Source organism: Somniosus microcephalus, unplaced genomic scaffold (assembly GCF_052327205.1).
Source record: "Somniosus microcephalus isolate GS21.2 unplaced genomic scaffold, FLI_Smic_1.0 unresolved_chr3, whole genome shotgun sequence".
NCBI classification, from domain to species: domain Eukaryota; kingdom Metazoa; phylum Chordata; class Chondrichthyes; order Squaliformes; family Somniosidae; genus Somniosus; species Somniosus microcephalus.
Genome location: NW_028225181.1, coordinates 58,247,803 through 58,272,287, shown reverse-complemented (window position 1 = coordinate 58,272,287; position 24,485 = coordinate 58,247,803). Strand labels below are relative to the sequence as shown.

Below are 24,485 nucleotides of genomic sequence, written 5' to 3'. Positions count from 1 at the left end.
TTCCCCACAACACACACTGGCGCAGCCAGCTCTTAAAGGGGCGGGTCATCAGCCACGGGCCATCAGCCCTTGTCCCCGAGAAGCCAGCCTCCTGGGTGAGTCGGGGCCTGGAAAAGGTCTGTTCCAGAAGTCCTGCGAAGGATGAAGGCGTCGTGGCTGCTGCCTGGGAACTGCGCATTCACTGCGAGGATCAGCTGTCGGTGGTCACAGACTAGCTGCACAATCAAGGAATGGAATACCTTGTGATTGCGGGCCTCTTCCGGATTGAATACAGGCGGCCGCAAAGCCACGTTCTTGCAGTCAATGGCACCCTGCACCATGGGGAAGTCCGCCATTGCAGCGATGCCCGCTGCGCGCTCCCGCTGCTTGTCCGGGGTCAATGTGAAGGAGATGTACTGCCCCATCCTTTAAAACAGGGCATCAGTCAGTTGACGGCTGCAGCAATGCTCCGCAAACTGCGAGATTTTGGCTGTGTCCCCAGATGCAGCGTGAAAAGAGCCGCTCGTGTAGAAGTTCAGGGCAACAGTCATCCTCACAGCCACCGACAGAGATGTTCTGCACCTTATCTGAGGCTGCAGATCCTGCCAAAACAGGTGGCACAGCTCAGTCACCACCTCCTTTCTAAATCGCAGCCTTCTGACACACGGCTCCTCCGACATGTTCATGTAGGAAAACTGCTGTCGGAAAACCCTGCCAGTGTAAGGTCTGGTGTGGTGACGTCTGTTGCCCCTCCTCTGTCTGGCCATGCCTCCCCCCCTGTCCCTGCATCTCAGTGCCCTTTCAAATGATACAGCAGCAGGACGTTCCCCTCCAATGCAGCCCCCATAATAAGTGCGCTCAGGAAGTTTTCCCGTTGTAAAAGCTCACCAACAGCAAGGCGATGGTCAGAAGGCTGAAGTTCCTCTGCCTGCGTGGGCTCAGTGGTCAAAAGGCTTTCTGTGTGCTGATCAGCAACTCTTTGTAATTGTCGAAGAAGTTGTGCTCCAGAAATGGCTGCCGCTTTTAAACCACACCAGTCCCCTTTAAATAACGCCCCCCCAGGCCGAGACGGACTTGGGAACGTTCCAGCAAGCTGTCACTATTAGTGCCAGGTGCTACGGAGGCGGGCGCCACCCAATTTCTGCTCTGGGGCGCTAAAAAGGCGTTGCACACTGAAATGACGTCATAATCAGCCTGTGCCCATGAGCGGGCGCTACGATTTAGCGCCGGTGCTAAATGCATGCTCAATATGGGGCGAGGCGCGAATCTCCTTGCGCCCGGCCGGAAATTGGCTAGCGCCCCAATTCGCGGCCTCTTTAGGCGCTAATCGGTGGCGCTAACAACTGAATTTCTCCCCCCTTGTGTCCAATGAGGGGAATAAAGGCCCACAGCCTCCCCTGGCCCTGGGCCCTGAATAAGAGACTGGAGAAACTCGCTGTCCTGCGGATCAATCAGCCGGAGCTAGTCCTGCCCCTCGGGCTCCCCGATTGGTTGGAGGACCCGCCGCCGGCTCGCTCCCCCAGCCCCGCCCCACTTGCTCCCTATTGGTCGGAAGCTCCCGTCAATCAGGCCGCTGGCCCGGGTCATATGTCCCTCACCGACTTTACAGAGAAAGCCCTGCGCGGTCGCCGGACGGAGCTGCAGGTCGGCGGGAGCGGGGTTGGGAGATTAATAAACTGTGGGTAGGCCGCACCGCAGGGTTTATAAAGTTGGAAAATGGTCTCAGGCCTGAATGAGATCCAGCGGCCGAATGTGTTCCGCCGGACGGCAGCGGTGAGGCTTTTTCTTGGTGATAGGCCCGGGTTAGGCGCTGCCATCTTGGTGGAGGTAAGACAGACCAGTTCCTGCTGCAACAAGGTGCATGCGCAGCCATCTTTCTACAGGAACAAAGAGTGGGCGGGGCTTCAGGGTCCCAGTGACCAGGAGAGACAATCATTGACTCATTGATTTTATTCTCACTCTGCACACAACGGGTGGAGAACTGAAGGTTTCAGGGTCCCAGTGACCAGGAGAGACAATCATTGACTCATTGATTTTATTCTCACTCTGCACACAGCGGGTGGAGAACTGAAGGTTTCAGGGTCCCAGTGACCAGGAGAGACAATCATTGTCACATTGATTTTATTCTCTGCACACAGCGGGTGGAGAACTGAACCCAACCAGAGTAAAGGGAGGGTGAAAACTGGGAGTGGAGGAAATAAATGTTGGAGATGGTGCGATGGGTTTGGATTTCAGCACAGGGAGGAGGGAGAGTGTGTGGGACGGGGATTTACAGCTTTGGGGTTAAAATGTGTTATTTCGGTCATATTTCTAGATTTGCCATTTTCTGCCCACAGGGCAATCACAGTGCACTGACCAACACCTCAGCTTGTCAGAATAGGGCAGGTGGAACCGAGCCAGAGGCAGCTCTGGGACTTCATCTTCTGAGCATTGGGTTGGGAAAGAAGAATTCCATTGTTTATTGGGCCTTGGGCGAGCACTGCCCTCCCTCCCACAATTTTAATATTTTGATGCATCTGTCTATTTATATACTAGGAATGTTTTAATTGCTTTCATAGCAAAAATGCATTTATTATTAAACATTCACAGAAGGCAACTGTGGTAACAATTGAATAAAACTCAGAGTTGTCAGGATCTGGAACGTTCTACCTGAAAAGGTCATGAGCTGATTCCATCAATGATGTTAAAAGGGAGATGGGCGGGTACTTGAGGATGAGGATCTTACAGGGTTACGGACAACAAGCAGGGATGTGGGACTAAGCACGAGTGCTCTTTCTAAGAGACAGCACAGGCACGATGGGCCGAATGGCCTCCTTCGTGCTGTACTTTTCAATGACTCTATGAAAGCTAACAGAACCAAACAAAGAAATGATCTTGGTTATTGATCATTTCACTAAATTTCAACAGAGTTCTCTATACACCAACAACAACTTTTTAAAAAATTCATTGATGGGATGTGGGCGTCGCTGGCTGGCTAGGCCTGCATTTAGTGCCCATCCCTAATTGCCCTTGAGAAGATGGTGGTGAGCCGCCTTCTTGAACCACTGCAGTCCATATGGTGTAGGTACACCCACAATGCTGTTAGGAAGGGAGTTCCAGGATTTTGGCCCAGCGACAGTGAAGGAACGGCGATACTGGTCCAAGTCAGGATGGTGTGTGGCTTGGAGGGGAACTTGTAGGTGGTGATGTTCCCATGCGTCTGCTGCCCTTTTCCTTCTAAGTGGTAGAGGTCGCGGGTTTGGAAGGTGCTGTGAAGAAGCTTTGGCGAGTTGCTGCAGTGCATCTTGTAGATGGTACACACTGCAGCCACAGTGTGCCGGTGGTGGAGGGAGTGAATGTTGAAGGTGGATGGAGTGCCAATCAAGTGGGCTGCTTTATCCTGAATGGTGTCGAGCTTCTTGAGTGTTGTTGGAGCTGCACTCATCCAGGTAAGTGGAGAGTATTCCGTCACACTCCTGACTTGTGCCTTGTAGATGGTGGAAAGGCTTTGGGGAGTCAGGAGGTGAGACACTCGCCGCAGAATTCCCAGCCTCTGGCCTGCTCTTGTAGCCACAGTATTTATATGGCTGGTCCAGTTCAGTTTCTGATCAATGGTAACCCCCAGGATGTTGATAGTGGGGGATTCAGCGATGGTAATGCCATTGAATGTCATGGGGAGATGGTTAGAGTCTTGCTTGTTGGAGATGGTCATTGCCTGGCACTTGTGTGGTGCGAATGTTACTTGCCACTTGTCAGCCCAAGTCTGAATGTTTTCCAGGTCTTGCTGCATATGGACACGGACTGCGTCAGTATCTGACGAGTCTCGAATGGTGCTGAACAGTGTGCAATCATCAGTGAACATCCCCACGTCTGACCTTATGATGGAGGGAAGGTCATTGATGAAACAGCTGAAGATGGTTGGGCCTAGGACACTGCCCTGAGGAACTCCTGCAGTGATGTCATGTGATTGAGATGAATGACCTCCAACAACCACAGCCAACTTCCTTTGTGCTAGGTATGATTCCAACCAATGGAGAGTTTTCCCCTTGATTCCCATTGACTTCAGTTTTGCTAGGGCTCCTTGATGCCACACTCGATCAAATGCTGTCTTGATGTCAAAGGCAGTCACTCTCACCTCACCTCCTGAGTTCAGCTCTTTTGTCCATGTTTGGACCAAGGCTGTAATGTGGTCAGGAGCTGAGTGGCCCTGGCAGAACCCAAACTGGGCATCAGTTAGCAGGTTATTGCTGAGTAAGTGCCGCTTGATGGCACTGTCGACGACACCTTTATATAGAGCTTTTAAAACATCTCAAGGCACTTTACATTAGGGTAAATAGACAACAATCGACACACATATTTTGTTTGTGGTCCAGTGCACTGACACAAAGTTCCTTCACAACTGTAACAATTTTATTGCGGTTGCTGTGAAGGCTGTGCTCGCTCTGCTCGTACACCTGGTCTCCAAAGGAGGCAAAAACAGGACTAATGCTGCTGAGCTCAGCTCTTTTTGATCAGAAAATATCAACTGTTTCGCCTCGCCAGTAAATGCACAAAGGAGGCAGCAGTGCTGATTGGCTGCCCAGGAAAGTCCTATTTAGATTAAACTCCTTCACCCAGAGGGTGCTGAGAATATGAAACTTGCTGCCACAGGGAGTAGGTGAGGCGAAGAGCATGGATGTATTTAAGGGGAAGCTGGATAAACACATGGGAGAAAGGAATAGAAGGAGATGCTGATAGGGTGAGATGAAGAGAGATGGGAGGAGGCTCGTGTGGAGCATAAACACCACATGGACCAGTTGGGCCGATTGGCCTGTTTCTGTGCTGTACAATCTGTGTAATTCTATGTAATAAGAGAGGAGAGAATGTTCCATAGAAACTAGAATTATCTGTTCCGGGTTTTAATCCTGAACTTACAGTGATGTCTTTTGTAAACTGCTTTTACAGGGAATATCATCGGCCTTTGAATGTGGAAGGAGAAATGTTTGCCTGTTCTGTCTGTGGGAAAAGATTTCAAAGATCGGTGTAACTGGAAAAGCACCGAGACACACACACCCGAGTGAGAGTGTTCCAGTGCACTGACTGTGGAAAGAGCTTTAACCAGTTACACAGTCTGAAAAAACATCGCACCGTTCACAGCGGGGAGAAACCGTACACGTGTTGTGTGTGTGGATGAGGCTTCAACCGATTGTCCAACCTGGAGAGACACAAGGACACCCACACAACGGAGAAACTGTGGGAATGTGGGGACTGTGGGAATGGATTTAGCTCCCCGTCCCGGCTGGAAACTCATCGATGCAGTCACACCGGGGAGAGGCTGTTCACCTGCTCCAAGTGTGGGAAGGGATTTAGTCAGTCATCCCACCTTCTGACACACCAGAGACTTCACACTGAGGAGAGACCATTCAGTTGCTCTCACTGTGGGAAGAGGTTCAAGCAGTCATCTCAGCTCATTGAGCACCAGTGCATTCACACTGGGCAGAGACCATTCACCTGCCCTGTATGTAAGAAGGGATTCACTAATACATCCACCCTACTGATACACCAGCACATTCACACTGCAGAGAGGCCATTCACCTGCCCCGTGTGTGAGAAGGGATTCACTAATTCCTCTGACCTTCTGAGATTCCAGCGCATTCACACTGGGGAGAGGCCATTCACCTGCTCCGTGTGTGGGAAGAGATTCAATCAGTCATCCAACCTGCTGACACACCAGCGAGTTCACACCGGGGAGAGGGCGTTCACCTGCTCCGTGTGTCGGAAGAGATTCACTCAGTCATCCAACCTGCTGACACACCAGCGAGTTCACACCGGAGAGAGGCCATTCACCTGCTCAGTGTGTGAGAAGGGATTCAATCAGTCATCCAACCTGCTGAGACACCAGCAAGTTCACAAGTGACTGCAGAGGTTCGATTCTGCTGTTATTGCTGCTGTTAATCACATCCAGGACTGAACCATGTTCATTCTGACAGTTGGGGTTTGTTTCTGCTGATGTTAATAACCCCTATAACTGGGCTGGGTTTTAATATTCTGGATATATAGCTGATTGAGTTGTCGGGGCTGCAGTGTCCCTTTAAGTACTGCTGTCTGATCTTTCCCCTTAATTTCTGATGAGCGTTCCTGAAATATTTTACAATAAAATTATGAACTTTTACTTCAATCGTATATTAATCTTTGCTATAAAATCTACAATTCATTGTCTGAAAGATTCCATTGATTATCATCTCCAATTAGAAAGTGCTGATTAATCCTCGCTGACAACTCTTACTGACTTGCACATTACACACAGTGGCACCTCCATTATCCACCAGAAAGAAGGGGAATGGGAATTGGTGGAGAATCGAGAGTCCCCAAATGTTGCCCCTCCCGTCTGGTACAGCAATCCCCTCGGCACGGGAATGGAGACAAGTCCAGTTATAGTGACGGGATGAGTTGAAAGTATTTACTCAGACGGGCGGAAGGTGGGAAGTGGTGTTCCACGGGGATTGGTGCTGGGACCACTGTTGTTCACCATTTACATGAATGATTTGCACTTGGGAATCAGAAGTACAATTTCAAAATTTGCTGATGACACTAAATTGGGGGGTATAGTTAATACTGAGGAAGACTGCGATAGCATCCTTGTAGAATTATTCAGTTGTGTTCAGTAAATAACACCATTTTTAAATTTGCTTTGACTGATCACATCACTATATAGTTATGTGAAAAACAGAAATCATTAACAGCTCCCAATTTCAGAATTGTTAGATTGAAACTCAACTTCTTCCAAGTACAATCTAACATTTCAAAAATTGTAATGGATGTAGGTGAGATATTAGGACTGTTGTCTAACACAATCCAAACACAGTGACACACAGACAGATGGGCAGGTGTAGCTTCACAGCGAATCCTTTCAAGCCTCACTAAAAAGTGGCAGACTGGCAATCCATTGTTCACTAATGGAGTTGTGATCTTTATAAATTAAGAAATGGAAATGTGTCAAAGAGTTGATTAACAGAGTGAGGCATCATCTTCCTTTGATTTCTATTTCTGACACCAGGCAACAGAAAAAGGTCATTACAACACGACATAAACAGACTGTTCAGGTGTGAGACATCAGACTTCAGAACAACACGTCTGCCAGCTCTGGCCACAAACCCCAGTACAGTCAACCTTTCAGCAGCTGCAGTTCTGATTAAATAATTAGTAGTTTAACATGTCTAGTAGAACTTTTGTATCAAAATAGAAGAAATGTATTTGTGACACAAACACAATTAATAATTCAATCACAATGTGATTGTGAGGATCGATTATCGCCTCTTGATACCTTCCGTGTCCACCAGTCGAGGAAGGTATCACCTGAACCAGTGGACACCGCCTGCTCCCTCTCCAGGGCCACCCGGGCAGGGACAAGACCATGGGAGAGAGGCAGGCAGCCAGAGTGACCCCCCCATGGGCCCCACCCATCCTGGGCCTACAAATTGCTGTTTTCGCCAGGCCCAAGAGCAGGTCCAGGAGATTTTCCTCCCACTTACCCATCCCCCTCCGCACCGGGCGGCCAAAGATTAGGAGCGTGGGGCTAAAGTGTAACCAAGAGTTGAGGAGCAGTCCCTTCAGGGAACTACACAGGGGCTGTAACCTCTCACACTGAATATATACACGGCCCGTGGACTCCTCTAGGCCGCAAAAAACACATCTGGCCTTGGAGTCCGGAAAGGAGCTTAAACTGTTGCACACGACAGCTCCCTGCAACAGTCTCCACCCCAGATCCCCAATGGTGCTGGGAAGGACTCCCGCATAGAGAGCCCTCCATTGGGGACCCTCGCCTCCGTCAGACAGCAAGATGACCCGCCAGTTTGAACGAGATTGGACAATAAACAAAATTAATCAATAAATGACACAGAAACCTAAGTCCCCGGATCCTCAGCCCTGGTGTGAAGTACGCTGGCCACCAATTTTCCGTTACTAACTCGCACCTCAGGCCCCACCCAGTCTGGTTTAATTACTAAATGTTTTCTAACTCGGGTTCAGGCCTGTCATTCTGAGGGAAACAAGGCCTCATTTATTGGTGTGTCCCACCCGAGCAGCTGTTAATGGCTTTAATAAACTGGCAGCAAGGTTTTTTTTTAAAGGTGGAAAGAGGTGAAAAACGCCACTAGCGATGCCTCAAAACTCACGGACAGAGAAATCCACTTCATCAGCGCCCCTGCCACAGGACTCAATATCCACCCCCTCCACCACTGGTGCACTGTGTCTGCAGTATGTACGGTCTACAAGATGACCATGGTCAGGCCGTGTGGAGTCAAGGGCCAGGCAGCAGAATGGATGGAAAGATCGCAACAAACTTCCCTTAACTCCAACCCTCTGATTTCTGTTTTGTAGCCATCTTTCCATCCATTCTGCTGCCTGGCCCTTCCCTCCACACGGCCTGAACTGGGTCATCTTGTCGATCTTACATACTGTTATGGATAGCAAGCTGGTCACAAAACAGAAAACAGAGAGTAGGGGTTAAGAGTAGCTACTCAGACTGGCAAAAGGTGGGAAGTGGTGTTCCACAGGGATCGGCACTGGGATCACTATTGTTCACCATTTACATAAATGATTTGGACTTGTGAATCAGAAGAACAATTTCAAAGTTTGTCGATAACACCAAATTGGGAGGTAGAGTTAATACTGAGGAAGACAAAATGCAAGAAGACATTAATAAATTTCAGAATGGGCGTGCAATTGGCAAATGAATTTCACTGTAGATCAGTGTGAGGTGGTGTGTTAATGAATTTCACTGTAGATCAGTGTGAGGTGGTGTGTTAATGAATTTCACTAGATCAGTGTGAGGTGGTGTGTTTTGGTGGGAAGAATAAGGAGGCCACTCACTACTTGGACAAGGGGTGAAATTGGGTTGCTTTGTGCCTCCCGCGATATTCAGCGGGAGGTTAGCGGCAGAGGTAGTCGGTAGCTCCCCGCGGCACTGCACCGCCGGCAATGACGTCATCGCCACGCGCAGCACCCCGGCTGCAACCTTGGGTTGCGACCCCTGACCTACCGCCGGACGATATGACCGACAGGGTCAGGGGTCGTTTCTGCAGCCGCGGCAATGCCACTTAAAAGGCAGGTGTCGGGCGGTAACTTTTTATTTTGGCCGACTGCCAGCACTTGCCCCCTTCCCCTTTCTTCTTCGGGGTGTCGGCCGCGATCGCACAGTCCGGCGCTCCTCTTCATCCGACACCCCACTCCCCGGTGGTCCAGCAGGGCCCCAGTGTGCGCAGTGCTAGGCCCCTCCCCTTTAATCAGGGAGGGAGGTCTGCTATGACACGGTGCTATGTGCTGACGGGCATGGCGCTGTTACACGCAGAGCCATGAAATTCACTGGTAGCGCCTCAAGACGGAGGGGAGCGCTTCCAGTAGCACCCCGCCTCCTGCCTGGGGCGCTACCGCTGAATTTAATGCGCAGGGGCGCTAACTTTTTTGGGGTGCTAAAATTAGCCCCGGTGATGTTAGCGACCCAAAGGGGGCGCCACCGAATTTCCCCCTAAGAGTCTAAATGGGCTGGAGGAGCAGAGGGATCCAGGGATACAGATACACAAATCACTAAACGTAGCAACACAGGTTAATAAGGCCATTAATAAAAAGCACTGGGGTACATTCCTAAAGGAGCCTTCTGTTCCGTGTCTAGGAGCTCTGAACCATGGCAGAGTGTGGCTGGGATACATTTCTCACACGCCTTGAGATTAACCCTCATGGCAACTTTGCTGTCAGTGAAGAGAGACAAAAAAGACCAAAGTGCCGTTTGCCCCTCTCAGTGTGGCCCTGAAGGACTGTGTCCAGGCTGGAGTTCTGTTCCCGCCGTACGATCCTCCCCCAGATTGTCCTTTCTGAGCTCCAGCCAGGTGATGCTAAACACTCAGGTGGGAAAGACTAAAATCTACAACAATGTGTTTAAAACAAAGTTGATTTATTTGACATCTATCCAGAATATTAAACTCCAGCCCAGTTCCCGGAGTTATTAACATCAGCAGAAACAATCCCCACCTGGTCAGAATGAACATGGTTCAGTCCTGGATGTGATTAACAGCAGCAACAACAGAATCCACCCCCTGCAGTCACTTGTGAACTCGCTGGTGTGTCAGGAGGTGGGATGAGCTAGTGAATCCCTTCCTACACACGGAGCAGGTGAATGGCCTCTCCCCGGTGTGAACGCGCTGATGTGTCAGCAGGTTGGACGAGCGAGTAAATCCCTTCCCACACTGAGTGCAGGTGAACTGCCTCTCCCCAGTGTGAACTCGCTGGTGTGTGAGCAGATTGGATGAATCAGTGAATCTCTTCCCACACTCAGAGCAGGTGAATGGCCTCTCCCCGGTGTGAGTGCGCTGGTGTGTCAGGAGGTGGGATGACTGAGTGAATCCCTTCCCACACTCAGGGCAGGTGAACGGTCTCTCCCCAGTGTGAACTCGCTGGTGTATCAGCAGGGTCGATGAACGAGTGAATCCCTTCCCACACATGGAGCAGGTGAATGGCCTCTCCCCAGTGTGAGTGCGCTGGTGTATAGTGAGCTCAGATGATCGCCTGAACCCAGTCCCGCAATGCGAGCACCTGAACGGTCTCTCGTCAGTGTGAACACGTTGATGGCGCATCAGTTCCCTGGAACCTTTAAAGCAATTCCCACAGTCCGAGCAGTTAAAAGGTCTCTCATTAGTGTGAACTCGCTGGTGTATCAGCAGGTTGGATGAATGAGTGAATCCCTTCCCACACTCCGAGCAGGTGAATGGCCTCTCCCCGGTGTGAGTGCGCTGGTGTGTCAGGAGGTGGGATGACTGAGTGAAACCCGTCCCACACTCGGAGCAGGTGAACGGCCTCTCCCCGGTGTGAATGCGCTTGTGTCTCGATAGGCCAAAGGGTTGGCTGAAGCCTCGTCCACACACAGAACACGTGTACGGTTTCTCCCCGCTGTGAACGATGCTTTTTGCTTCCATGTTCAGAGGCCGATGATATTCAGATCCGATGAGTCGAGTGACGGTCAGATCTTGACGTGATGTTTGGTTTGAGTTTCCTTTCTGCAAATCCTCCCCTTCCAGTGCCCTGTAAAATTAATTTAAAACAGGGAGCTTGAGAGACAACCCACAAGAAAACAAAGGCACGTTGTGAAATTGAGCTCAGTGAATCTGGTCATTTGTGGGGCCGGCACTCGAAAAAAGTGACCATGAAAGCTGCTGGATTGTCATAAAAACCCAACTGGTTCACTGATGTCCTTCACGGAAGGGAATCCGCCACCTGGTCTGGGCCTACACAAGACTCTGGCCTCTATGGGAGGAGAGAGAGAGAGAGAGAGAGAGAGAGAGAGAGAGAGAGAGGTGGGTGTGGGAGGGGGAGTGGGCGAAGGACAGGAACTTTATACATCTGCAACTCGACCAGGACTTTGATAGAACATCCCAAACCCGCGACCTCCACCACCTAGGAGGACAAGGGCAGCTGTTGTATGGGAGCACCATCACATCCAAGTTCCCCTCCAAGTCACACATCATCCTGACTCAGATATATTCATCGTTGCTGGGTCATAATCCTGGAACTCCTTACCGAACAACATTGTGGGAATACCTTCACCACACGGACTGCAGTAGTTCAAGAAGGTGACTCACCACCCCCTTCTCAACGGGAAACTGGGGATTGGCAATACAGGAAACTTTCGTTTAAACGGAGGTTAAATATCCGGAATGCTCTATCCACCGGCAAAATTCAGGAGTCGGTTCAGATAACTTTTTTTACTTTTAGCTGCATTTTTTCTCCATTTGTGGCTCTGCAAGCGTCTAGCTGAAGCTGTTGCTTAGCTACAGAGACGCTTGCAAGCTGCGCTGACTATTGTGAAGCTGTTGCTAAGCAACAGGGTTTGTTGCTTCAGACGGAGCGCAGAAGCTCCGTATCTTTTAACTATAGCGCTCGTTTCTCCGGCAGTGTTGATCGACCGGCACCAGCTCGGTCCCGTCAGTGCCGGATACCAGAAAGTTTCCTGTACTTGCTGCTCTTGCTAGCTACACCCACATCCCAAGAATGAATTAAAACAAATCTGTAGATGTAAACTGGATTAAAAGCCTGTACAGAAATACTTGTTCCTAAAACAATACTCTTTTACATTGTACGGACAGTGTCTGTGTAACAACCTAATCTCCCCTAGAATCCACCTCCCTTGACAGTCTCACATTGGAAATTGTTGGGTCCTCCTGGGCTCAGAAGTACTGGGGGTTAAACCCAGCAGCTTCTCCTCCATCTCAAACTGAAACATAGAAACATAGAAGATAGGAGCAGGAGTAGGCTATTCGGCCCCTCGAGTCTGCTCCGCCATTCAATGCGATCATGGCTGATCATCCAAATTCAGTCCCCGGTCCCTGCTTTCTCCCCATACCCCTTGATCCCTTTAACTTTAAGAAATATATCCAACTCCTTCTTGAATATATTTAATGTATTGGCCTCTACTGCCTTCTGTGGTAGAGAATTCCACAGGTTCACCACTCTCTGGGTGAAGAAATTCCTCCTCATTTCTGTCCTAAATGGCTTACCCCGTAACCTTAGACTGTGACCCCTGGTTCTGGACTCCCCGACCATCAGGAACATCCTTCCTGCATCTAGTCTGTCCAGTCCTGTCAGAATTTTATAAGTTTCAATGAGATCCCCTCTCATTCTTCTAAACTCCAGCGAGTACAAGCCCAATCGTCCCAATCTCTCCTCATACATCATTCCTGCCATCCCAGGTATCAGCCTGGTGAATCTTCGTTGAACTCCTTCCATGGCAAGAACATCCTTCCTCAGATAAGGCGACCAAAACTGCACACCATACTCAAGATGTGGTCTCACCAAGGCCCTGTACAACTGCAGCAAGGCATCCTTGTTCTTGTACTCAAACCCTCTCGCTACGAAGGCCAACATACCATTTGCCTTCTTAACCACCTGCTGTACCTGCATGCTTATCTTCAGCGACTGGTGCACAAGGACACCCAGGTCTTGTTGCACTTCCCCTTCTCCCAATCTATTGCCATTCAGATAATAATCTGCCTTCCTGTTTCTGCCACCAAAATGGATTACCTCACATTTATCCATGTTATATTGCATCTGCCATGCTTCTGCCCAATCACACAACCTGTCCAAATCATCCTGTAGTTTCTTGGCATCCTCCTCACAGCACACACGCCCACCCAGCTTTGTGTCATCTGCAAATTTGGAGACATTACATCTAGTTCCCTTGTCTAGATCATTAATATATATTGTGAATAGCTGGGGTCCAAGGACCGATCCCTGCGGTACCCCACTAGTCACTGCCTGCCATTCGGAAAAAGACCCGTTTATTCCAACTCTTTGCTTTCTGTCTGCCAACCAGTTCTCTATCCAAGCCAATACCTTGCCCCCAATCCCAGGTGCCTAAACTTTACACACTAATCTCTTATGCGGGACCTTATCGAAAGCCTTCTGAAAGTCCAAATACACAACATCCACTGGTTCTCCCTTATCTATTTTACTAGTTACATCCTCAACAATGAAGCAACAAAAAGGCCTACACAGGCGGCCAGGGACCTACCTTCCGTCAGCCTGCAATAAAACTCTTCCCCACAGCTACTGACTAATGGCGGCCGCAGCACCCACAATTCACCACGCCCCAGAAACCGCTCTATCCAACGTGCTTATTTACCCGCCGAGAGTGCGTATGCTCCCCGGGGCCGCGGGCCATTCTGGGAGCCTGGCTCCTGTTCTTTTTCCTGAGTCGGACTCAGTGGAACTGGCTGAAGAAACCGGGAAGCGGCGGCTCGGATGGGGGAGGTGCTGCACCCTGGGATTCCTGGTGCCGGAGCCCTGGCCGCACGTCCGCCGGGCCCGGCCGCTCTGATTCTGATTGAGTTTTTGATGAAGTAACATAAATGGTTAATGAGAGCAATGTGGTTAATGTGGTGTACATGGATTTCCAAAAGACGTTCGACAAGTGCCACATTATAGGCTTGCCAGCAAAGTTGAAGCCCATGGAATAAAAGGGACAGTGGCAGCATGGATACGAAATTGGCAAAGTGACAGGAAACAGAGAGTAGTGGTGAACGGTTGTTTTTCGGACTGGAGGAAGGTATACAGTGGTGTTCCCCAGGGGTCGGTACTAGGACCACTGCTTTACTTGATATATATTAATGACTTAGACTTGGGTGTACAGGGCACAATTTCAAAATATGCAGATGACACAAAACTTGGAAGTATAGTGAACAGTGAGGAGGATAGTGATAGACTTCAAGAGGACACAGACAGGCTGGTGGAATGGGCGGACACGTGGGAGATGAAATTTAATGCAGAAAAGTGCAAAGTGATACATTTTGGTAGGAAGAATGAGGAGAGGCAATATAAACTAAAGGGTATAAGTCTAAAATGTGTGCATGAACAGAGAGACCTGGGGGTATGTGTGCACAAATCATTGAAGGTGGCAGGGCAGGTTGAGAAAGTGGTTAAAAAGCATACGGGATCCTGGGCTTAATAAATAGAATCACCAGGCAGGAGTGTTCCCTCCCAGTCGGGGAACACTTCAGCAGTCAAGGACATTCAGCCTCCGATCTTCGGGTAAGCATTCTCCAAGGTGGCCTTCGAGACACACGACAACGCAAAATCGTCGAGCAGAAACTGATAGCCAAGTTCCGCACCCATGAGGACGGCCTCAACCGAGATCTTGGGTTCATGTCACACTACATGTAACCCCACCTGATGCAAGGTCATCCAGACTCGAGTCGACATTGGCTTGTTCTCTCTACACAGATGCGGCCGGACCTGCTGTGATTTCCAGCCAAAAAAAATGCATCTGCAATATTTGACCCCTTGTGACCCCACCTCATTGTTCTTTGATGTAATGTTTCCCTGACTGACCTGTTTGGACACCATTCACACCTTTGACTGCTGTGATTATCTCTCTGCCGAGGTGTGATAAATGGCAGTTGGAAAGGTTACCTGTAAACATCTGACATGATTCTCTGACTGTATAAGCTGTGTCTTTATGCATTTCTCAACTTCACCTGAAGAAGGAGCAGCGCTCCGAAAGCTTGTGATTTCAAATAAAGCTGTTGGACTATAACCTGGTGTTGTGTGACTTTTTACATTTGTCCACCCCAGTCCAAATCCGGCATCTCCACACCATTAATAAATAGAGGCATAGAGTCTAAAAGCAAGGAGGTTATGATGAACCTTTATAAAACACTGGTTCGGCCTCAACTGGAGTATTGTGTCCAATTCTGGCCACCGCACTTTATGAAGGATGTGAAGGCCTCAGAGAGGGTGCAGAAAAGATTTACAAGAATGGTTCCAGGGATGAGGGACTTCAGTTACGTGGATAGACTCGAGAAGCTGGGGTTGTTCTCCTTAGAGCAGAGAAGGTAGAGAGGTGATTTGATAGAGGAGTTCAAAATCACGAGGGGTCAGGACAGAGTAGAGAGAGAGAAACTGTTCCCATTGGCGGAAGGGTTGAGAACCAGAGGACACAGATTTAAGGTGATTGGCAGAAGAACCAAAATCGACATGAGGAAAAACTTTTTTATGCAGCGAGTGGTTAGGATCTGGAATGTACTGCCTGAAAGGGTGGTGGAGGCAGATTCAATCACAGCTTTCAAAAGGGAATTGGATAAGTGCCTGAAGTAAAGAAATTTTCAGGGTTACGGGGAAAGGGCGGGGAGTGGGACTCGCTGAAGTGGTCTTGCAGAGAGCCGGCACGGACTCGACAGGCTGAATGGCCTCCTTCTGTGCTGTAACCATTCTGTGATTCTATAAAATATTAGAAAGTTTGTTCCACAGAAGCACAGGGTTTATCTGCTATTATTGATGAATTTAAAAAGTCTCTATTAAAACCTGAGCCAGTGTGTTGTGGGCCAAAGAGCCTTGTGTCCAATGAGAGGAATAAAGGCCCACAGCCTCCCCTGGCCCCGGGCCCTGAACAAGGGACTGGAGAAACTCGCTGCCCTGCAGATCAGACAATCAGCCGGCGCTAGTCCCGCCCCTCGGGCTCCCCGATTGGTTGGAGGACCCGCCGCTGGCTCGCTCCTCCAGCCCCGCCCCGCTCGCTCCCGATTGGTCGGAAGCTCCCGTCAATCAGGCCCTGGGCTGGGTCACGTGTCCCCAAGGAGATCACGTGCTCCGTCCAACTGCCACCGCTCGGTCCGGGGGCTCGCGGACTCTCAGGTTTTTCTATTTCTCTTTATTCTCTCCCGATCCACCCCTCCCCCCCACCCCGCGCAATTCTCCACCCAATCGGACCGGAGAAAACTCACTTTGCGTCACCGATCGCGACTCTGGAACCGACACCAAGGCCTTTCCCCGGAATGGCCCGCGCCGACTCCTTCCGGCAGGATCCGAGTGCGCAGGCGCAGCTCCGAGTGGGGGAGGGGGGTTGGTGTCCTCTGGGCATGCGCGGTTATTACCCTTGGTGACCGGGAGGGGTCGCTGTGCCGGACTCGGCACAAAATGCCGTCTCGTGTGCGCATGCGTGGACTCTCGGCTATCAATCAACCATCAGCCAGAGGAGGTCGCTGGTGAGACCAGTGAAGGAAGAAAGACTTGCATTTATATAGCACCTTTCACCACCGGTCGTCCCAAAGCGCTTTACAGCCAATGAAGTAGAGTCACTGTTGTAATGTATGAAACGCAGCAGCCAATTAGCGCACAGCAAGCTCCCACAAACAGCAATCTGATAATGACCAGATAATCTATGTTATTTGTTATGTTGATTGAGGGATAAACACATTGACTAGGACACCAGGGATAACTCCCCTGCTCTTATTCAAATAGTGCCATAGGATCATTGACGTCCAACTGAGAGAGCAGACGGGGCCTCGGTTTAACGTCTCCTCCAAAAAACAGCACCTCCGGCAGTGCCGCCCTCCCTCAGCACTGCACTGGAGTGTAAGCCTGGATTTTTGTGCTCAAGTATCTGGAGTGGGACTTGAACCCACAACTTTCTGACTCAGAGGCGAGAGTGCTACCCACTGAGCCACTGGCTGACACTAAAGAACAAGCAGTTCTGACGAAAGGTCATCGACCTGAAACGTTAACTCTGTTTCTCTCTCCACAGATGCTGCCTGACCTGCTGAGTATTTCCAGCATTTTCTGTTTTTGTTAAAGAAACGGGGGAGTGATTGCTGACAGGAAGAATGTTAGGTCGTCCTGCGCATGTGCACCTCCCTGGCGGCTGCGGCGAAACACCGACTCACCCCCACATGAGCCGCGCACGCGTACCAGATGTTGCGGCTCCGCATGCGCGCCTGATGTTCCAACCGCGGGGTTTTGTGCGCTGAGCATGCGCGTTGCGGAACAATCGGGATGGGCGATTGTGGAGCAGGAGGGAGAGCGCGGGGGCCATGAGCACATGCGCGGGACTCAGTCAACAGAGTGCTTTCTGCAGCGCCGGGGCTTGTGGGTATTGCAGCCGCCATTACTGCTGATCCTTTCAACCAACCTGTGCAGCAGCTGGGGCCTGAAAATCAGCTTCACTGCCCCTAGGTTCGGAAAGAGGAAGATTAAACAACAGTTTGCCTCTGATCCTTTTCTGATCTCAATTTACAGGGTTATAGAAGTGGAGCAGTTACAGGCGGGAAGCTCAGACCAAACATCACGTCAAGCTCTGACAGAGTCGCTCGATTCATCAGGACCTGAATATCATCGGCCTTTGCACATGGAAGGAGAAAGCAGCGATGACAAACCGCACACGTGTTCAGTGTGTGGACGCGGATTCAGCCGATCGCCTGACCTGGCGAGACACGTGCACCGGGTTTAGGTGGGGACGGTGGGAAGGGCTTCAGTTCCCCATCTGCATTGGAAGCTCAATGGCGCAGTCACACCAGGGACAGTCCGTTCACCTGCTCCATGTGTGGAAAGGGATTTGTTTGTTCATCCCACCTGCAAACACACCAGGGAGTTCACACTGGGGAGAGACCATTTCAATGTTCTGACTGTGGGAGGAGCTTTAAAAGCCCCGGGGAACTAAAGCAACACCAGCGAGCTCACACTGATGAGAGGCCGTTTAACTGTCCTGACTGTGGTAAGAGCTTTAAAAGCTCCGGGCAACTGAATGGACACCAGCGAGTTCACACTGATGAGAGACCCTTTAAATGTTCTGACTGTGGGAAGAGCTTTAAAAGCCCCTGGGAGCTCAAGCAACACCAGCGCCTCCACACTGGGGAGAGGATATTCATCTGCTCTGAATGTGGGAAGGGATTCACTGAGTCATCCAAACTGCAGACACACCCAACTTGTTCACACTGATGAGAGACCCTTTAAATGTTCTGACTGTGGGAAGAGCTTTAAAATCTCGAAGAACCTTAAGAGACACCAGCGTGTTCACACTGATCATAGAATCTAACAGCACAGAAGGAGGTGATTCGGCCCATCGTGTCTGTGCCGGCTCTTTGAAAGAGCTGTCCAATTTAGTCCCACACCCCAGCTTTATCCCCAGAACTCTGCAAACTAGTCCTCTTCAAGGACATGTCCAATTACTGTTTGAAAGTTCCTGTGGAACCTGATTCCAGCATCCTTTCAGATGGTGCGTTCCAGATCTTAACAACCGTCTGTGTGAAAACAATTCTCCTCATTCCCCTCTAGTTCTTTTAGCAACTATTTTAAAGCTGTGACCTTTGGTTACCGACCCACTTGCCAGAGTGAACAGTTTCTCCCTACTTGCTCGATCAAAATCCCTCATCATTTTGAACACCTCTATTAGGTCTCCTCTTAACCTTCTCTGCTCTAAGGGGAACAATCCCAGCTTCTCCAATCTCTCCACATAACTGAAGTCCCTCATCCCTGGTACCATCCTGGTCAACCTCCTCTGCACCCTCTCCAAGGCCTTGACATCCTTCCTAAAGTGTGGTGCCCAGAACTGTACACAAGACTCCAGCTGAGGCCAAAACCCTGCAGCTGTACAAAACCCTGGTTAGACCACACCTGGAGCACTGTGAGCAGTTCTGGGCACCACACCTTAGGAAGGATATATTGGCCTTGGAGGGAGTGCAGCGTACGTTTACCAGAATGATACCCGGACTTCAAGGGTTAAGTTACGAGGAGAGATTACACAAATTAGGTGTGTATTCCCTGGAATTTAGAAGGTTAAGGTGTGATCTGATGGAAGTTTTCAGGATATTAAGGGGAACAGAGGGTAGATAGAGAGAAACTATTTCCGCTGGTTGGGGATTCTAGGACTGGGGGCATAGTCTAAAAATTAGAGCCAGACCTTTCAGGAGTGAAATTAGGAAACACTTCTACACACAAAGGGTGGTAGAAGTTTGGAACTCTCTTCTGCAAACGGCAATTGATGCGAGATCAATTGTTAATTTTCAATCTGAGATTGATAGGTTTTTGTTACCCAAAGGTATTAAGGGATATGGGCCAAAGGCGGGTGTATGGAGTTAGATCACAGATCAGCCATGATCTCATTGAAAGGCAGAACAGGCTCGAGGGGCTGAATGGCCTCCTCCTGTCCTGATACAAAGATGGGTGGGAAAGCAAGTTGTGCAGGGGACTCAAAGAACCTGCAAAGGGATATAGACAGGCTAAGTGAGTGGGCAAACATTTGGCAGATGGAGTATAATGTGGGAAAGTGCGAGGTTATACACTTTGGCAGGAAAAATAAAAAAACAAATTATTATTTAAATGGAGAGAGATTACAAAATGCTACAGTTCAGAGGGACCTGGGGGTCCTTGTGTATGAAACACAAAAAGTTACCATGCAGGTACAGCAAGTAATCAAAAAGGCAAATGGGATGTTGGCCTTTATTTCAAGGGGGTTGGAGTATAAAAGCAGGGAAGTCCTGCTACAACTGTACAGGGCCTTGGTGAGACCACACCTGGAGTACTGCGTACAGTTTTGGCCTCCTTATTTAAGGAAGGATATACTTGCCTTGGAGGCAGTTCAGAGACGATTCACGAGGTTGATTCCAGAGATGAAGGGGTTAACTTATGAAGAAAGGTTGAGCAGGCTGGGCCTATACTCATTGGAATTTAGAAGAATGAGAGGTGATCTTATTGAAACATATAAGATACTGAGGGGGCTCGACAAGGTAGATGCAGAGAGGATGTTTCCCCTCGTGGGGGAATCTAGAACGCAGGGGCACAGATTTAGATGAAAGGGTCGCCCTTTTAGAACGGAGATGAAGAGGAATTTCTTCTCTCAGAGGGTCGTAAATCTGTGGAATTCTCTGCCGCAGAGAGCTGTGCAGGCTGGGTCATTAAATACATTTAAGGTGGAGATGGACACATTTTTGCAAAATAAGGGAGTGAAGGGTTATGGGGAGCGAGCAGGGAAATGGCTTTGAGCCCAAGATCAGCCATGATCTTACTGAATGGTGGAACAGGCTCGAGGGGCTGAATGGCCTCCTCCTGTCCTATGTTTCTCACTAGTGATTTGTAAAGGTTTAGTATAACTTCCTTGTTTTTGTATTCAATGGCCCTATTTACAAAGCCAAGTATCCCATACGTTTTCTGAAACCTCACCAACTTGCCGTGGCACTTTCAAAGATTTGTGAATATGGACCCCCAGGTCCCTCTGCTCTTGCACCCCCTCAAAATAGTCCCATTTAGATTATACAGCCTCTCCCTGTTGTTTCTCCCAAAGTGCGTCACTTCACACTTATCCTCATTTAATTTCACCTGCCTTGTGTCTGCTCATTTCACAGTCTGTCTCTGTCCTCCTGAAGTCTGCTACGACTATGCTCACTATTTACTACGTTGCCAAGTTTTGTATCATCTGCAAACTTTGAAATTATACACCTATACCCAAGTGCAGGTCAGTTATATATAACAAGAAAAGCAATGGTCCTAATCCTGACCCCTGGGGGAACCCACTGCATACTTCCCTCCAGTCAGAAAAACATCCCTCAGCACTGCTCACTGTCTCCTATCCCTCAGCCAATTATATACACAAATTACCATCAGCCCTTTAATTCCCTGTGCTTCTATTTTCCGAGTACGTCTCTTGTGTGGTACTTTATCAAATGCCTTTTGAAAGTCCATAAGAAATAGGAGCAGAAGTAGGCCATATGGCCCCTCGAGCCTGCTCCGCCATTCAATAAGATCATGGCTGATCATCGATCTCCATATCCCTCGATTCCCCTAGAGTCCACAATCTATCTGTCTCAGTCTTGAATATACTCAAAGACTCAGCATTCACAGCCCTCTGGGGCAGAGAATTACAAAGATTCACAACCCTCTGAGTGAAGAAATTCCTCCTCATCTCAGTCTTAAATGGCCGACCCCTTATCCTGAGACTGTGCCCCCTAGTTCTAGACACTCCAGCCAGGGGAAACAACCTCTCAGCATCTACCCTGTCAATCCCCTTCAGAATCTTGTATGTTTCAATGAGATCACCTCTCATTCTTCTAAACTCCAGAGAGTATCGGCCTATTCTACACAATCTCTCATCATAGGACAGCCCCCTCATCCCAGGAATCAATCTAGTGAACCTTCGTTGCACCGCCTCCAAGGCAAGTATATCCTTCCTTAGATAAGGAGACCAAAACTGTGCCCAGTACTCCAGGTGTGGTCTCACCAAGGCCCTGTACAATTGGAGCAAGACTTCCTTACTCTTATACTCCAACCCCCTTGCAATAAACGCCAACATGCCATTTGCCTTCCTTATTGCTTGCTGTACCTGCATGCTAGCTTTCTGTGTTTCTTGCACGAGGACACCCAAATCTCTCTGAACATCAACATTTGAAAGTTTCTCACCATTTAAAAAATATTCTGTTTTTCTATTCTTCCTACCAAAGTGAATAACCTCACATTTCCCCACATTACACTCCATCTGCCACCTTACTGCCCATTCACTTAGTCTGTCTATATCCCTTTGCAGAGTCTTTGTGTTCTCCTCACAGCTTACTGTCCCACCTAGCTTTGTATCATCAGCAAACTTGGATACATTACACTCGGTCCCTTCATCTAGGTCATTAATATAGATTGTAAATAGCTGAGGCCCAAACACTGATCCTTGCGGCACCCCACTAGTTACAGCCTGCCAACCAGAAAAAGGTCCGTTTATCCCTACTCTCTGTTTTCTGCCTGTTAACCAATCCTCTATCCATGCTACTATATTACCCCCAACCCCGTGAGCCCTAATCTTGTGTAATAATGTTTTATGTGGCACCTTGTCGAATGCCTTTTGGAAATCCAAATATACTACATCCACTGGTTCCCCTTTATCTACCCTGCTAGTTACATCCTCAAATAACTCTAATAAATTTGTCAAACCCCATTTCCCTTTCATAAAACCACGTTGACTCTGCCTACCCATGTTATGATTTTCTAAGTGCCCTGATACAACTTCCGTAACAATAGATTCCAGCATTTTCCCAACGACTGATGTCAGGCTAACTGGCCTGTCGTTCCCTGTTTTTTCTCTCCCTCCTTTCTTGAATAGCGGTGTTACATTTGCGACCTTCCAATCCACTGGGACCGTTCTAGAATCTCGGGAATTTTGGAAGATCAAAACCAGTGCATCCACGATCTCTTCAGCCACCTCTTTTAGAACCCTAGGATGTAGGCCGTCGGGTCCAGGGGATTTGTCGGCTTTTAGTCCCATTAGTTTCTCTAGTACTTTACATTAAGTTCCTCACCCTCATTAAACCCTCGGTTCCCCACCATCTTTGGTATGCTTTTGTGTCTTCTACTGTGAAGACAGATACAAAATATTTGTTTTAACGTTTCTGCCATTTCCTTATTCCCCATAATAATTTCTCCTGTCTCTCCCTCTAAGGGACCAACGCTGTCAGCTATTGCTCAGTTGGCAGCTCATTATCAAGATGTTGTAAATGTTCTTAATGTTCAATAAAGTATATTTATTAAAAAAAAAGTTGGTAGCTCACTCGCCTCTGAGTCAGAAGGTTGTGGGTTCAAGTCCCACTCCAGAGACTCGAGCACATAAAGCTAGGCTGACACTCCAGTGCAGTGCTGAGGGAGTGCTGCACTGTCGGAGGGGCCGTCTTTCTGATGAGACGTTAAACCGAGGCCCCGTCTGCCCTCTCAGGTGGATGTAAAAGATCCCATGGCACTATTTCGAAGAGGAGTCGGGAAGTTATCCCGGAGTCCTGGCCAATATTTATCCCACAACCAACATAACAAAAACAGATTATCTGGTCATTATCACATTGCTGTTTGTGGCAGCTTGCTGTGCGCTGCCACATTTCCCACATTACAACAGTGACTCCACTTCCAAAAGTACTTCATTGACTGTAAAGCACTTTGAGGCGTCCGCTGGTCGTGAATGGCGCTATATAAATGCAAGTCTTTCTTTACTTATGCTACTGTCTTCCTCTTTGATGCTTTTGATTTAATTTTTAAACATTTAAGAAATTATTGCAGTGACAAAGGCTGTCTCTGAAACTGCAGGAAATTTGTCTTTAAATAAGCTTTTTTTAATTTATTATTTTTAAAATTTGCCAGGCCCGCAGTCTGCGGCCCCTCTCCCAGATTCCAGCCCCAGCTCTGTGCTGCCTGCGGCCCCTCTCCCAGATTCCAGCCCCAGCTCTGTGCTGCCTGCGGCCCCTCTCCCAGATTCCAGCCCCAGCTCTGTGCTGCCTGTGGCCCCTCTCCCAGATTCCAGCCCCAGCTCTGTGCTGCCTGCGGCCCCTCTCCCAGATTCCAGCCCCAGCTCTGTGCTGCCTGTGGCCCCTCTCCCAGATTCCAGCCCCAGCTCTGTGCTGACTGAGCTGCTCTCACCTGGGGACAGCGCGTCACAATCGGCCCCAGCGCACCTGAGCTGGAGAGGAGGCCCCGCCCCCTTGCCACGCCACCATTAGTTGGAGGACCCGGGCCCGCCCGCTTCCTATTGGTCAGAGCTCCCGTCAGTCACAGGCCGGGCCGGCCTCCATTCACCTGGATGGCCTCTTCCTCTGATGACGTCACAATCGGGCCCCAGTCTCGTCGCCCGGGAGGAAGGCCCCGCCCCCTTGCCGCGCCGCCATTGGTTGGAGGACCAGGCCGCCCAGTTCAGTCCTCCCAGCTCAGCCCTCTTCCTATTGGTCCGCGCTCCCGTCAGTCACAATCACATTTCTCCGGCTCAAACCGCCACAGCTCGCGGTTCAATCCGCTCCGTCCGCGGAGGTCCCGCCCGCCCCGACTCTCAGGTTTGGTTTTTCTCGTCTTTTACTTTATAATCCCGCTCTTCGCTCCCCCCTCACCTCGATTTAAATCGATTTCCCAACATTTTACTTTACCCCGGCCGCTGATTCCGACTCTTCCCCGGGCCCGGATTTCCGTCTGTTCCCGGCGGCCCCGCACAGGCGCACTGGCAGCCTCGTGTTGTGGTGAGGGGGCCGAATGAGCATGCGCGGCCCCGCCCCTCCACATTGAAAGGGACACCCGCCCCCTCCACATTGAAAGGGACACCCGCCCCCCTCCACATTGAAAGGGACACCCGCCCCCCTCCACATTGAAAGGGACACCCGCCCCCCTCCACATTGAAAGGGACACCCGCCCCCCTCCACGTTGAAAGGGACACCCGCCCCCCTCCACGTTGAAAGGGACACCCGCCCCCCTCCACGTTGAAAGGGACACCCGCCCCCCTCCACGTT

The 24,485-nt window shown here is 49.6% G+C and overlaps 1 protein-coding gene across 1 annotated transcript; it reads right to left on the bottom strand.

The window, feature by feature from the left end:
* Positions 1-9,869: 9,869 nt before the first annotated feature.
* LOC147091584 (uncharacterized) lies at positions 9,870-24,212 on the bottom strand. Its single transcript, XM_085976817.1, has 2 exons — positions 24,093-24,212; positions 9,870-11,010 (listed from the first exon to the last, which is right to left on the bottom strand). The coding sequence occupies exons 1-2, from the start codon at positions 24,116-24,118 to the stop codon at positions 10,035-10,037; spliced, it is 1,002 nt and encodes a 333-aa protein (XP_085832943.1). The 5' UTR covers positions 24,119-24,212; the 3' UTR covers positions 9,870-10,034.
* Positions 24,213-24,485: the final 273 nt, after the last annotated feature.